At 41.2% G+C, this 15,701-nt stretch overlaps 1 protein-coding gene across 8 annotated transcripts in view; it reads right to left on the bottom strand.

Annotated features, from left to right (window-relative positions):
• VAV3 (vav guanine nucleotide exchange factor 3) overlaps nt 1-15,701 on the bottom strand; it is a 248,586-nt gene that overhangs the window by 80,372 nt on the left and 152,513 nt on the right. For all 8 annotated transcript variants that reach the window (XR_012160359.1, XR_012160360.1, XM_073356846.1 and 5 more), the window contains 2 exons: nt 5,748-5,849; nt 3,348-3,448 (listed from right to left, as the gene is read on the bottom strand). Coding sequence is in view for 6 of the 8 variants with exons in the window: in XM_073356846.1 (XP_073212947.1) it covers nt 3,348-3,448; nt 5,748-5,849 (203 nt within the window). In the remaining 2 variants the exon portion in view is untranslated. The remainder of the gene's footprint in view (nt 1-3,347; nt 3,449-5,747; nt 5,850-15,701) is intronic.

The raw sequence follows: 15,701 nt of genomic DNA, 5'->3' as shown, positions 1-15,701 counted from the left end.
TTTCCTATTTATCTATGTCTGAATATAAGATAATTCTAACATCCATTCTCTGGAGAACCTGGAGACATCTATAAACAAGAGGTTGTCATGGATTTTACTTTATTTATTAAATATTTCTAATATGCCTATGCTCAGGGATTTATCTCATTGAAAGATTATATTGTCTATGCAACCAGGAAACAATTGTCTGAGACACTCAATCCTATTTTAATGGGAAGGATATAGCAAAAGGGGTGGTCTGCTTGAAGTATGATAATGTAATAAAGTAGATTGGTATTTCCCCTGATTTAGATTATTAAAATGGAATCAAGCTCAGTTATTGGCATTCTAGGGTAGTCCTGAGAAGAACACTGGGATCAAGAAACTGTAAGGCCCACAGAGCTGACTCCTATTAGGTGTGCACAATGAAAGGGGGAACATGAGGTGGCACAGCTTTTCCCCATCTCTTCAAAAAGCACAGGGAGAATCCCTCCCTGCTCTCCTGCTCCCTGGCCCCAAGGAGTGCTGCTGCCCTAGATCCCGCTCTTCACTGCATCCATATAGCATCACTTTCCTCTGGTGATAGGAAGAGCCCACATTACCAGGCAGGAAATCAAGGTGAAATGGCCCTTCTATCCTCTGTTCTGAGCAGCACTGCATGCGTGACAGGGACAGGCTCAGGGACTGGAAGTGGAAAGATGTTTGGAGAGCTTAACTTCAGATGCTGGTGAAAAGGAGGACAGTAAAGGAGGGGAAGAAGGTAGAGGGGGAAGAAATACCAGCCTGTGATATAGTGATGGAGAGTTCAGGCTAGTGAGCACAAGCAGTGTGGACAATATATTTTGAGAAACCTAAGTTTTTGATTTGGACAAAGTTGGATGCATCTTCACAAAAGATGTAATGAAAATATATACATATTTGTTAAAATCTGTGCTTTGTTACAACTATTCAACGCCACTGAAGGAGTCTGTCAGAATATGAGCCGAAAGGGGAGGCAGGGATGAGGATTTGATCAGAGTTTTAACAGTAGAGAAGAGCTGGTGGGGATTGGAAGTGAATGACAGAAGAAATGAAGGATTGCTTGGGCATGAACAAAGCAGCACTGAAGGAAGAAAGGATAAGTGATAGCGGAGGAAGTGAACACAGCCACAGGACTTCTACAAGAGATGTTCAGTGAAGTAGGAGCAAGAACAAAAATAAGAAAAGCCAGGGCTGAATTTGGACATTTTATACCATTCAGCAATTTAACTGATTACCAGAGAACTTTTATCATTTCAAATATTGAATTGGCCTCCTTTGAAACAAGACATCTAAAGAACTGGCATATGTCTGTCTATAAGTCATTGCTTGACAAAGTAGAAATTTATTTTTAGATTTAGTCACATCTCCCTTATCAGTGTATCACCTAAATCTGACACTTATTAAATTTGTCATTCTTAAGGTTTCATCTGTCTCTAGAAGTCTGTGTTTTGAATTTTCAGTAACAGGCTTAGAATGCACTACAAAAGGCCCTAAACCACTCAGGTAAAGTTCTAGGCATCATTTCAGACAGCTCAGTGAAAACATCTGCTCAGTGGTCTAAAAGGAAACAAAATGTTAAACTATATTAAAAAGGAGAGAGAAAATACTGAAATATTAGAATGCCAGTACATAAATTAATGACACACCCTCACCTGGACTATTGTTTTGAATTCGTGTCACCCCATCCCAAAAAGGATATAGCAGAAATAGAAGACTGAAAAGAAGTCACAGCCTGCTCCTTAGTGATCAGTTTTAAAACACATTTTCTGATTAGTGTGGGCGGGGCACTTTTGTTTTAACAAGTTTGTAGATTCTACAGCAAATACAGAAACATGGGAGCCTTCATATAGGCAAGGAAAGGACAAATGAAAAAGAAAAGTGTACATGCACAGAAAAAAATTAAACGATCAGAATAAACCAAAATAAAGCAATATGCAATAATTACATCATCCAATTGCACTGAAGTGTGTTGAGCAACTACTGATTCATGCCAGAGTCATATGGTACTTCTATTTTTAAAAACTCAGGGTAAAACATTTTAAATAAAATCCAAAAGAACATACTGTATCTTTGGGTGTTGTAAAATGAAAATTTATTCAGTTCATTAATTCATGAAGTAGCATGTGTGTGATTATTTTGCCTCCAGCAACTGAACAGCATTACTTCAGTGTATATTCAGGAGAATTGAGGAGAAATCTGAGAACCTGAGTTAACTAAACATTTATGACTATTATTGTTGCTTTAGATTGCACCATGTATATATATAATACTTTCCAAACAAATTGAAACATGACGTCTCTCCCCTTACGGTGCTTGTAATCTAATTAAGATAAAAATATGAGCAAAATGATAACAGGTAAAGGTGGGAGTGGGGAAGAAAGTGGAAATAGAGGAAGCTGTTCCTAGGGAGTATAGATCTCTTATGGCAAACTGATTATATACATTGTTTATTTCAGTTTTTAGTTACGTTTGATTGTTTTAGTTAGCAGTAGGCCATCCAGGAGCAGATATCAGACAGATAAACAGAGATGCAATACTAAAGAGAGAGAGAAGAGGTCAGAGGAAGGGAGAGCTTGGGAGTTGTAGGAGAGAGGCAGTAGCTTAAGTCACAAGAGTGGATGAGGTACCAGGGATAAGATGAAAGTGGAAAGAGGAGGACGAAGCTCTGCAGGATCTGAACAGAGAGAGGAAGAAGGGAGAGCCTCAGACAGATACACTGAAAGAATGATTAGAGAGGTAGAAAGAGATTCAGAAAAGCCTAGAGTGGGGAGAAAACCAATGGGGAAGGAGTCACCAGGTGGAATGAGAACAGAAATGAGGTCCTTAGATGTGGACAGTAGTAAGCCATCAATTACATTTGTGAGAACATTTTGAGTGGAGTGTGTGGGAACCATGGAAACCAAAGAGATCGAAGAGAGAATTAACAGGGAGAGGAAGATGAGGCAGCACAAACAAATAGCTCAAGATGTTGAGAGCAAAAGAGGAAGATTGCAATGGAGACACTTGGGGGAGGGGCGTGTCAAATGATGGTTTTCTTTATAACAGATGTTCCTTATGAGCAGTTCATGATTAAAACCAGAACAATCTGTTAATGTACAGCAACACAGGCTAAGGAATCTGCTATGTCCTACAGCAATTCTCACTCCCTTCCTCTCTTACATTTCAGTTTAGCAAGAATAAAAGTCACTATGAATTTTAAATGCAATTCTAATTGTGCTTATAAATGGTAGTTTCAAAAGCATGCATGTTACAATAAACACAAATTAGAAGTAAATTAAACCTTAATTATATCCAGCAAGTTTTATGTTCTAATTAAAAACAGTATTCCAACAATAAAAATGACTTACCACCTGAATTAGCTCTGCCACAATTGTCTAATCTCCCTAAACATTCTTTGTGCGCTCCAGCGCCACACTTGGAACATAAATAGCCTTGATAAAATGTTCCTCTGTAAAGTAAAATTAGATAGTGATCTATTAAGTGATAAAAATCTGCATATGTGAAATAATTAGCATAAAGAAAAATTTTAAAAATACTGTAGATGGCATTAGAAGTCATTTGCTGTGCTGTACAATGATTGTGCCTAAAAGCTTGAGGAAGAGCAACAGATCATGGGTAACATGCAACTCCAGTCTCCTTTTCATAACTTCAAGCCATTTAGAGCCAGACAGTTCTCCTGGATTACTGGTAGAATAACATACTTCATTTCAATTGGGCACAAAACGGGGTTTGGCATGGTACATGCCAAAATTGTACCAAGTATAAATACTACAGTGCCCTATACTATCATTGAGCCACACTCCACTGGATTTCAATAGGAATGTATAATGAACATGCATAATAGGACAGGATTCATTTTGGGGGATTTATTTTTTCAGGAGAGAAGATTTTATTCCCTATATTATTGACTACAAATTGCTTCCATTAAAAAGAAAAGTATAAGGAAATACGTTGATTAATTTTAAGAGCTACTGAGCACACCTCACAGAGCCATGCACTCTCCCCTGGAGGAATAGTATGCCTACACTGATTTTAGGCACCCGCAGCTTGCCTGTGCCAGCTGACTTGGGCTCAGAGGGATTGGGCAAAGAGGGTGTTTAATTGCTCTGGAAGCCTCCCACCTTGCAGGGTCATAGAGCCTAGGCTCCAGCCCGAGCCTGAACATTTACACCACAATTAAACAGACTAATTAGCCCAAGCCCCACAAGCCCATGTCACCTGGCACAGGGCCAACCATGGGTTTTTAACTGCAGTATAGATAGAGTTGCCACCTTTCTAATTGCTAGTAACCTCTTTCCCCAAGGCCCTGCCCCCATCATTAATTCCTTCTCCACTCCCCCCTCCCCCCGGGCTCACTCTGCTCCAGGGCTGGGATGGGAGCTGCTGCAACCTGACAAGGAGGTTGTATGCAGGTAGGAGGAAAAACCTGGTGCTTCCCCCCACCCCACAGTAAGTGGACTTTTGGTGTCCAATCAGTACACTTGACGGACACGGCCAGGTCCCCTTTTCGACCAGACTTTCACATACCCTAACTCTCATAAATTATAAGCTCAACTTTGAACCCCTTTGAATTTCAAGTGGGGGTTTAGATTCAAGCCTACCCATGGCTTTTATTCCAAGTCTGACCCACTAGGGAAGTAAGGAGTTCATTGGTACATGCTTCGACCATCATTCCAGGAGGACATACTTCCATGCTGATGATGCTCATTAAAAAAAATAATGTATTAAATCAATTTGTGACTGAAGTCCTTGGGGAGAGAATTGTTTGTCTCCTGCTCTGTGTTTTACCTGCATTCTGCCATATATTTTGTGTTATAGCAGTCTTGGATGATGACCCACGATATGTTGTTCAATTTAAGAACACTCTCACTGCAGATTTGACAAAACAGAAAGAAGGTACCAATATGAAATTTCTAAAGATAGCTAACAGCGAAAGCACTCAACCTAAGGTTTAAGAATCTGAAGTGCCTTCCAAAATCTGAGATGGACGAGGTGTGGAACATGCTGTCACAAGTCGTAAAAGAGCAACACTCTGATGCATAAACTACAGAACCCAAACCACCAAAAGAGAAAATCAACCTTCTGTTGGTGGCATCTAACTCAGTTGATGAAAATGAATGTGTGTCTGTCCCACTGCTTTGGATCATTATCGAGCAGAACCAGTCATCAGCATGTAAAATCTCATTTTATATTGTTTTATTTCTATTATCTTTTTACAGTGTCTATATTTGTAATAAAAAATAATATAAAGTGAGCACTGTAAACTTTGTATTCTGTGTTGTAATTAAAATATATTTGAAAGTGTAGAAAACATCCAAAAAATATTGAAAGACATGGCATTCTATTATTGTTGAACAGTGCGATTAAAGCTGTGATTAATCGTGACTATTTTTTTAATCTTGCAATATATTGTGATTAATTTTTTAATCATTTGACAGCCCTATTTACAACCTATATAAAATTGAAGAGCTGGAAGCAGGAAATAGAAGGGGAGAGAGTGGTGCTAGGACGCTTGGTAGTGATGAGTCACAACGTTGCGGGCATGAGATTTTAAATAGGCTTTCTGCTCTCATTTTGAGGTCTGGTAAAAATTTTCAGCACCAAAACAAAAACACATAGGTTAGGTTTGTTTTACAGATAGTCTGTCTTGAACAGTTCTCTCACCCTGCATGTCATTTCCATACTCTTTTTTCCCAGCAAGGTACTTGAATTAAATTAAAGTCAATACTTTACACTATAAGACTTACCTCAGAAGCATTTGACAGACTTTGCAGGATGTGACACGAGTGAAGGTGTGCATTTTGAACTCATGAAAATTTGTATTTGCATTGTCCGGTCTTATGTTGGATCTAGAGAAAAGTAAATTACATTATTTGATAATATGCTTTTAATTAAAGAAATTTGGGAATACGGTGCACCAAATCTAAACAGGGAATCTGAATCCACAAACTGTGAGCCTATTTTTGCATTGATATTTCTCTAAGAGACACAGTCTGTGCCACACACCATGAAACAAAACATTTTATTATCCACGCCTGTTCCCAAAAGATGTATAGTATAAGCCATTTCTTAGAGACCACAGTAACTGGGAAAATAGCTGCACACATCAGGGAAGTTATTCCTTTCTATTCTGAGGACCACTTCATATGACAAGAATCATCTCATGGATCTGCCTCTCCTTCCAATTCTTCACTGCTTGAGTCTCAAAATGTTTCGTTCTGTGAATCATCAGCAAAGACCATATAGCACAGACTGAGAACCATCGCATTTGAAAATGCGAGCAGCGTATGCTGGACAGAGTTGAGTCACAGTTATCCAGCAACAAATTAGGTAACTTAAGCCATTTCAAAACTAATTATAGAATATTTACTGTTCTTTTAGCTAGTGTTCCTTGAATGAGTTTCCTAATGCCTACAGATGTCTCTGTACATTAATTTAGCCAATAAAATGGCAGGCCTCTAGTTATGCTACTAAAATATCAGCTTGCTTGTGGGAAACATGTACCTACAGAACTAATACATCTATAACATATGTGGACTATTTGTTATGATCATATACTAGTTTATCTTCCCCATTGTTTCTCTTTAAGCAGTACTAGCTGAGAAAAACTCCATTAATCATTTTGTTGCATTGTTACTTTGTTGAGGGTTTTTAAAAACACTATTTAGCATTTCATTCAGTTTTTCTTCTGTAACTCTTTCCATTTCAAGGAGTTTGTTTGGACTGTGTATTGTTCTCCATTACAGGGTTTTGTAGTTTTCGTTTTGTTTTTGTTGCTGCGCATTAGTATTCTTGTTCATTTTTATGTTCTATATAAAGCTCACAAGCATTTAAAAAAATTACATTTAGATTACTACAATGCTAAAAGAACAAGATCATTGATATGCTAAGAACATACTTTGTTTCTAGATAACTTTGTGTAAATCTGTACCAGTGGATAAGGGAAAATAAAATTAACCCTTAATAAAATGTTTTATTAACAAAACAAATTACTTATCACACTGAGGTCTTTAGGATTATGGATACTTCTGGTGCTTTGTTTGCTAAACTAACACAAGAATTAGAATGGGGGGGGGGGGAAATCGAGTAAAGGAAGGGGAGAAAATTTAAGAATTTGAAACACCTAAGGAAGTAGTACCCAAGGTGTTATCAGAGACATACAACTGGCTGGTAAAGCTGGAGATACTGATAAGATGAAATTTCACTTTTTCTATATTATAAGCAATTCCCAGAATAAGATATTTGATAGCGATGAACTGCAGTGATGTGTAACACAGGCAAAGATCAAAACATCAGTATCTTCACTACTGAGTGAACACCTATGAAAAATATTCAAAGCAGCTCTTGAGTAGTTAGTATTGATACAGTGGTGTCAGAAAGGTCAGTCTTTTAATGCATCTCCTGAATATGAGTGTGCTGAAAATGACACTGAATTTTAAAGGCAAATGAGACTTCTCTGTTTTTGTGCTTGTTAATGACCTTACTTTTAGCATTGTTTTCCACCATCTGACTAATATCTCTTGTTGTCTATGTGTACAAGATACAGTGATGCAATTGTCCTGTATACTAACCTCCTAGAGGAGGAAGATATAGATATTATATTATTTCATTTTGGAGATTATCATTATCCTATCAAAATCACCGTGGAGCAATGTGTTTTTAGATTGTAAACTCTTCATGGGAAAGGACTGTGTCTTAACGTGTATTGTATAAAGTCTAACACAATGAGGCACAGTTCTGACAGGGGTCTTTTAGGCCATGCAAATAATAATGTAAGAATTAAAAACTCTCAAGAATAACTTACAGTACACACTAAGCACCTAACAAAAGCTACTTCTTTCTTCAACATTTCGATTCAGAGAAGGATACAGTTTGTGAAGGTATTTCAAGAGTATCAGCCTCACACACTCAGGCCTTGTCTACACTATCGGGGTAAGTCGACCTAAGTTACGCTACTCCAGTTCTGCAGTTTCTCTTTGGAGTCTGTTTTTGAAGTTTTTTTTGTTGAATAATTGCAACTTTTAGGTCTGTAACTGAGTGTCCAGAGAGGTTGAAGTGTTCTCTGACTGGTTTTTGAATGTTATAATTCTTGACGTACGAGAAACTGCAGAACTGGAATTAATTTGCAAACTGGACACCATTAAATTAGGCTTGAATAAAGACTGGGAGTGGATGCGTCATTACACAAACTAAAAACTATTTCCCCATGCTAATTTTTCCCCTACTGTTCCTCACACCTTCTTGTCAACTGTTTGAAATGGGCCATCCTGATTATCACTACAAAAGTTTTTTTTCTACTGCTGATAATAGCCCACCTTAATCGATTAGTCTCTTTAGAGTTGGTATGGCAACCCCCATTTTTTCATATTCTCTGTATATATATATATATATATATATATATATATATATATATATATATCTTCCTACTGTATTTTCCACTGCACGCATTTGATGAAGTGGCCTATAGCCCATGAAAGCTTATGCTCAAGTAAATTTGTTAGTCTCTAAGGTGCCACACGTACTGCTCGTTCTTTTTACCTATTTTACAGTCCTCAGTAAGACAAAAAATGTTGCCTCTACTATCATGTTAGTAGAGAATGCAAAAATCTAATGTGTAAAAGTCAAGAATTTTACAAATTAAACATATTATTAGCATATTGGCAAATATTATCTCTCTCTTTTTTTTTTTTTTTTTTAACTTCATACACCAGAAGCTCAAGCTTAAAACCCAAATACTTGTATCAAGGAAGAAAGATCAGCCCCAGAAAACCAAGTATTTTTTTTGAATTTCTTACAGGATGGACTAGACTTGGGCCATAGAAATCATAGAATCACAGAATATCAGGGTTGGAAGGGACCTCAGGAGGTCATCTAATCCAACCCCCTGCTCAAAGCAGGACAAATCCTCAACTAAATCATCCCAGCCAGGGCTTTGTCAAGCCTGACCTTAAAAACTTCAAAGGAAGGAGATTCCACCACCTCCCTAGGTAACGCATTCCAGTACTTCATCGCCCTCCTAGTAAAAAAGTTTTTCCTAATATCCAACCTAAACCTCCCCTATCGCAACTTGAAACCATTACTCCTCGTTCTGTCATCTGCTACCACTGAGAACAGTCTAGATCCAACCTCTTTGGAACCCTCTTTCAGGTAGTTGAAAGCAGCTATCTAATCCCCCCTCATTCTTCTTTTCCGCAGACTAAGCAGTTCCCAGTTCCCTCAACCTCTCCTCATAAGTCATGTGCTCCAACCCCTTAATCATTTTTGTTGCCCTCCGCTGGACCTTTTCCAATTTTTCCACATCCTTCTTGTAGTGTGGGGCCCAAAACTGGACACAGTACTCCAGATGAGGCCTCACCAATGTCGAATAGAGGGGAACGATCATGTCCCTCAATCTGCTGGCAATGCCCCTACTTATACAGCCCAAAATGCCATTGGCCTTCTTGGCAACAAGGGCACACTGCTGACTCATATCCAGCTTCTCGTCCACTGTAACCCCTAGGTCCTTTTCTGCAGAACTGTTGCCTAGCCATTCGGTCCCTAGTCTGTAGCGGTGCATGGGATTCTTCTGTCCTAAATGCAGGACTCTGCATTTCTCCTTGTTGAGCCTCATCAGATTTCTTTTGGCACAATCCTCTAATTTGTCTAAGGCCCTCTGTATCCTATCCCTATCCTCCAGCATATCTACCACTCCTCCCAGTTTAGTGTCAACTACAAACTTGCTGAGGGTGCAGTCCATGCCATCCTCCAGGTCATTAATGAAGATATTGAACAAATCGGGCCCCAGGACCAACCCTTGGAGCACTCTACTTGATACTGGCTGCCAACGAGACATGGAGCCATTGATCACTACCCGTTGAGCCTGATGATCTAGCCAGCTTTCTATCCACCTTATACTCCATTCATCCAGCCCATATTACTTTAGCAAAGCTTTAGACACAGTGTCCCACAGTATAGTTGCCAGCAAGTTAACGTCAAGGAATAACACGTCCACTGCTTTCCCCTCATCCACAGAGCCAGTTATCTCATCATAGAAGGCAACTACATTAGTCAGGCATGACTTGCCCTTGGTGAATCCATGCTGACTGTTCCTGATCACTTTCCTCTAAGTGCTTCAGAATTGATTCCTTGAGGACCTGCTCCATGATTTTTCCAGGGACTGAGGTGAGGCTGACTGGCCTGTAGTTCCCCAGATTCTCCTTCTTCCCTTTTTTAAAGATCGGCACTACATTAGCCTTTTTCCAACTGTCCAGGACCTCCCCCGATCGCCATGAGTTTTCAAAGATAATGGCCAATGGCTCTGCAATAGCCAATGGCTCTGCAATCACATCCGCCAACTCCTTTAGCACTCTTGGATGCAGCGCATCCGGTCCCATGGACTTGTGCTCATCCAGCTTTTCTAAATAGTCCCAAACCACTTCTTTCTCCACAGAGGGCTGGTCACCTCCTCTCCATGCTGTGCTGCCCAGTGTAGTAGTCTGGGAGCTTATCTTGTTTGTGAAGACAGAAGCAAAAAAAGCATTGAGTACATTAGCTTTTTCCACATCCTCTGTCACTAGGTTGCCTCCCTCATTCAGTAAGGGGCCCACACTTTCCTTGACTTTCTTCTTGTTGCTAACATACCTGAAGAAACCCTTCTTGTTACTCTTAACATCTCTTGCTAGCTGCAATTCCAAGTGTGATTTGGCCTTCCTGATTTCACTCCTGCAAGCCTGAGTAATATTTTTATACTCTTCCCTGGTCATTTGTCCAGTCTTCCACTTCTTGTAAGCTTCTTTTTTGTGTTCAAGATCAGCAAGGATTTCACTGTTAAGCCAAGCTGGTCGCCTGCCATATTTACTATTCTTTCTACACATTGGGATGGTTTGTCCCTGTAACCTCAATAAGGATTCTTTAAAATACAGCCAGCTCTCCTGGACTCCTTTCCCCTTCATGTTATTCTCCCAGGGGATCCTACCCATCAGCTCCCTGAGGGAGTCAAAGTCTGCTTTTCTGAAGTCCAGGGTCCGTATTCTGCTGCTCTCCTTTCTTCTTTGTGTCAGGATTCTGAACTCAACCATCTCATGGTCACTGCCTCCCAGGTTCCCATCCACTTTTGCTTCCCCTACTAATTCTTCCTGGTTTGTGAGCAGCAGGTCAAGAAGAGCTCTGCCCCTAGTTGGTTCCTCCAGCATTTGCAGCAGGAAATTGTCCCCTACACTTTCCAAAAACTTCCTGGATTGTCTGTGCACTGCTGTATTGCTCTCCCAGCAGATATCAGGGTGATTGAAGTCTCCCATGAGAACCGGGGCCTGCAAACTAGTAACTTCCGTGAGTTGCCGGAAGAAAGCCTCGTCCACCTCATCCCCCTGGTCCAGTGGTCTATAGCAGACTCCCACCACGACATCACCCTTGTTGCTCACACTTCTAAACTTAATCCAGAGACTCTCAGGTTTTTCTACAGTTTCATACCTGGGCTCTGAGCAGTCATATTCCTCCCTTACATACTATGCAACTCCCCCACCTTTTCTGTCCTTCCTGAACAGTTTATATCCATCCATGACAGTACTCCAGTCATGTGAGTTATCCCACCACGTCTCTGTTATTCCAATCACAACATAATTCCTTGACTGTATCAGGACTTCCAGTTCTCCCTGCTTGTTTCCCAGGCTTCTTGCATTTGTGTATAGGCACTTGAGATAACTCACTGTTCGTCCCTCTTTCTCAGTATGAGGCAGGAGCCCTCCCCTCTCGAGCTCTCCTGCTCGTGCTTCCTCCTGGTATCCCACGTCCCCACTTACCTCAGGGCTTTGGTCTCCTTCCCCCAGTGAACCTAGTTTAAAGCCCTCCTCACTAGGTTAGCCAGCCTGCTTGCGAAGATGCTCCTTCCATTGCATATCATGTCTCAGCTTTAAACAACTTCATGAAAGTGAGTTCTTCAAGGTTTGTTTTTAACTCACATAATGGTCTAGATTAGAGGTTCTTTAGATCAACACTTCTGTCTAAATCAAGAATTAGGCCTATCTTCTCTACATCAGATCTGCCCACAGCAATACAAGCTCTCACAGTATTTCCTTTACATAAAAATATACCTCTGGGTTGCAACAACTTTGGCAAGAAGAGTCTCTGAAATCTTGGTTCTTGAAAGACAAAATGCTGTATGCGGCAAATTGCCAGCACTATGATGGGTCCCGCACTTTCTCTTCTTGTGGGGGGGTTCAGGGTGCCGTTTCTTGCCCCTGATCTGGGGTATTAACTGTCCCACTAGTATCCCAGAGAAGGATAGTGGAGATGGAGGGACCCAGGCCCGCCCTCTACTTCGGGTCCCAGCCCAGGGGTCCTAGGGATAGCGACAAACCACTTGAACTAGCAATTCCTTCCCCTGGGCTACTTCCCTCTCCGTCCCTTCAGCTTGTGGGGCTTCCTGCCCTCTCTCTGCTTGGGCCAGGTTTCTCCCAACCCCTTGTGTCTGTGGAGTCTCTCTGCTCTGCACAAGCCAGGTTTCCCTTTACCTAGGGTCCTGGTCTTCTGGTCCACCACAGCACTTCTCCAAACTCTCCTCTGCTTCCCTCCAAACTGTACTCCTTCAAACTGCTCTCTGCTCCAAAACCAAACCACTCTGCTTCAACTCCTCCAACTGTCTGATTGAAGCAGGGAGGTTTTTATCAGTTCACTGGCTTCAGGTGCTCTAATTAATCCATAGCAACCTCTCTTCCCTCTACAGGGAATAAGGCTCTCATCATCCTGGGGCTTACGTATCTCCCCTCTATCACCCTTCTGCTGCCCTCTGGCCATGATGTATCACGTGTCACTGAAGTATATCCAGCCACAGATTAAGTGATTCTAGAAGGGATCATAGGCCACTCAGCACATTGCACAGAGGCCTCCTGTGAGGAAAAAGGCATAAATGAAAAGAGAGGAATACTGTAAAGCTGGAACCTGGTCATCCGTTAATACTTTCTCCAGGCTTGACCTTCACTCCTCTACAGAAACATCCCATGAAGGAAGATACTTCCAAGCAGTAGTTCCAAAATAGATGAATACCAATATATTTTTGAAAAGCGGGATAATTTTTCTTCCGTTTTATCTCTCCCTCACTACTAATTTTTCCTTACTGTTCACGGCACCCTATTTGTCTCTCAATGGAAATGGGACAAGTTCTAGAGCTGGAATTTGTTATTTGGTAATTTCCTTCCTGTGACTGACATTTCCTCCAGTTTACCCACCTGAAATAAGTTCTCAAATGGTGAAATCATGACCCCATTTAAGTTTCAAAGGGGCCAGGATGTCACCCCAAGCAGCTACATGATTGATAGTCTCTTCAAGATTTATATACAGTTAAATTATCCACTACAAAAATTTAGTATTTCCATACAGCATTGGAAGGACTTATCTGGTGTGATGGCAGAAGGGGTATGGCCATGCCCTGAAGTGTCATGGTCAAATACTGCCTCCAATATTTGTAGGAAGAAAGACACAGCCCAACTGTCTCAGATTGGACAAGAGGTCATTTCCAGACAGGAAATCATCATGTAACAAAATTTCTAGTTTAGTTACTGATGCTTTATCAGATGCAATATAAGACAATTAACAATGTAATGGTAAAAATAACGTCGTTCATACCCTGATGACTTAAGGAGGTAAAGTGATCACAGTATGAAAAGCTAACTAAAGATACAGTAACAAATCAGGCAAAAACTGTGGCTAAATAAAAGTTATAAAAACCTGATATATATATTATCCATTGTGTTTTCTGATTTAACAAGGAAAAAACCCCAAAACATCCTTATCTAAACAAAATACAGTTCATCACTAGCTGTGGGTTTGAAAACTCTTTTCCACATATCAATATTCTGCCCAGTCATAACATATTATATTACAGTGAATTATGTAGTCACATGTCACATCAGATGAGACTGAGATAATGTGATATGAGGTACTACAACAGCATATGTCAAGTCACAAATTTCCAAAAGTCTCCTTTTCTAAACTGAAATTTGTTGAATTCTGTTTCTTGACTTCAATGTAGTTCTTTGCTAATGATTTTCAAAATATGTATTGTGTAGTTTTTCAGACATTTGGCATTTGACACGTACTATAATAGCTTAGAGCAGCTGTGGGCAACCTGCAGGCCACAGGCCACACACAGCCCATGGAGGTAATCCGCTGGCGGGCCACCAGACAATTTGTTTACATTTGCACAGCCGCCCACAGCTCCCAGTGGCCACAGTTCACTGTTCGCTGCCATGATACATAGTAAACACCCTAAGTATTCTGATTCTGGAACATTTTTTTTTCTCTCTTTCATTTTTGCCGACTATTCTTAAAACTGTACTTCTTTCTATTCCCTGCTATAACAATAAGGACCCATGGGTGCCAGGTTTGTATAATTATTGGTGGTGCCCAGAACGGTCCAAGCAGAGCCGTCCCGTCCATAGGACAGACTGGGTCAACCGCCCCGGGCCCTGCACTTTGGGGGGCCCCGCACTTCAGGGGACGCATGGTCCAGGGCAGCCTGGGGGATTAGCAGGGGGCCTGGCACTGGCAGCAGCAAGCGATCCAGCCCCAGCCCGCCCCTTCTCCGCCCGCATTTCACCCCTTCCCCCAAGCCCCCGCCCACCTCTTTCTGGCTTCTGCCCCCTCCCCCGAGCGATGCTGGGAGCCAGCAGGGCAGAGCGGGGCAGGCTGGGGCCAGGTTGCTCACTGCTGCCAGGCCCCCTGCTATCCACTCAGGCTGCCATGGACCCCACATTCCCCCTGAAGTGTGGGGGCCCCCCAAAGCACGGAAAGCCCAAACATTGGTGGAGCTGGGGCCACTTTCCTAAATATTGATGGAGCATGGGCACCATGGGCCCATATAACTCACCGCCTATGTAAGGATCTTAACTTTCTGGCATCATAAATCCAAATTTCCACATCCTTCCATTTCCAAGGCATCTCCATCAACCCTAAGCAGCAGGAAGGGGGGCAAAACCCTTAGAGGAGCTTTCACCTTTAAAGCAAATAATTAGTATTTTGCATTCTGGTGCTGTGGAACTGTCGAGGCTATACGCCTACCGCACACTTTGGCCCAAGCCTGCAAACATGTACTTATACAATGGGACTACTCACATAAGTAAAGTTGTTCATCGTTGTGTTTCTAGGATTGAGCCTATTTTACCTCAGGTATCCTTTTTAGCTCAGGATTTGAGCCCTTTCTTCAGCCCAGATATCCTTCTTTCTAAACAGATCTTCTCTGCGGCTTGAGACGTGAGCAGTAAGCACAAATTCTGCTCAGAGTACAAATGAATGTGCCAAGGTTGAGAACCTTAGTTTGAGTTGTATTTGTTATGGAGTATATTTTTAGCTGAGATTGGCCCAAATACCCCAATGCTCTAGGAAAGAGTAGAACCATCTCTAATTCTTCTGATACATCTTCAATAAAATGGTTGATAAAAATACCAAGTGTTGAGTGCAGTGGATTTGGAATTTCAGTGACATAGATTGGGAAATTCTTATTTTTTTTACTTATTATACAGAGAAGCAGTGGTCGTAACATCATGTATGCTTTACAAGTATTTTTCACCAAGTAAAAACCTCTATCAACGGGCAGCACTCAGGAACTATTTTAATGGTTTGAGAACAGACATCAGTGTTGATGCGGTAGCTTTTTGGTGCTTGAAAGGATTTTTCTTTTTCCCTTCTACTTCCCAGTCTAGAATAAGCTGATGGCTATGGTCTGTGGT

Source organism: Lepidochelys kempii, chromosome 8 (assembly GCF_965140285.1).
Source record: "Lepidochelys kempii isolate rLepKem1 chromosome 8, rLepKem1.hap1, whole genome shotgun sequence".
NCBI classification, from domain to species: domain Eukaryota; kingdom Metazoa; phylum Chordata; order Testudines; family Cheloniidae; genus Lepidochelys; species Lepidochelys kempii.
The sequence above is the reverse complement of the archived record's forward strand: the minus strand, read 5'-3'. Positions and strand labels throughout refer to the sequence as shown.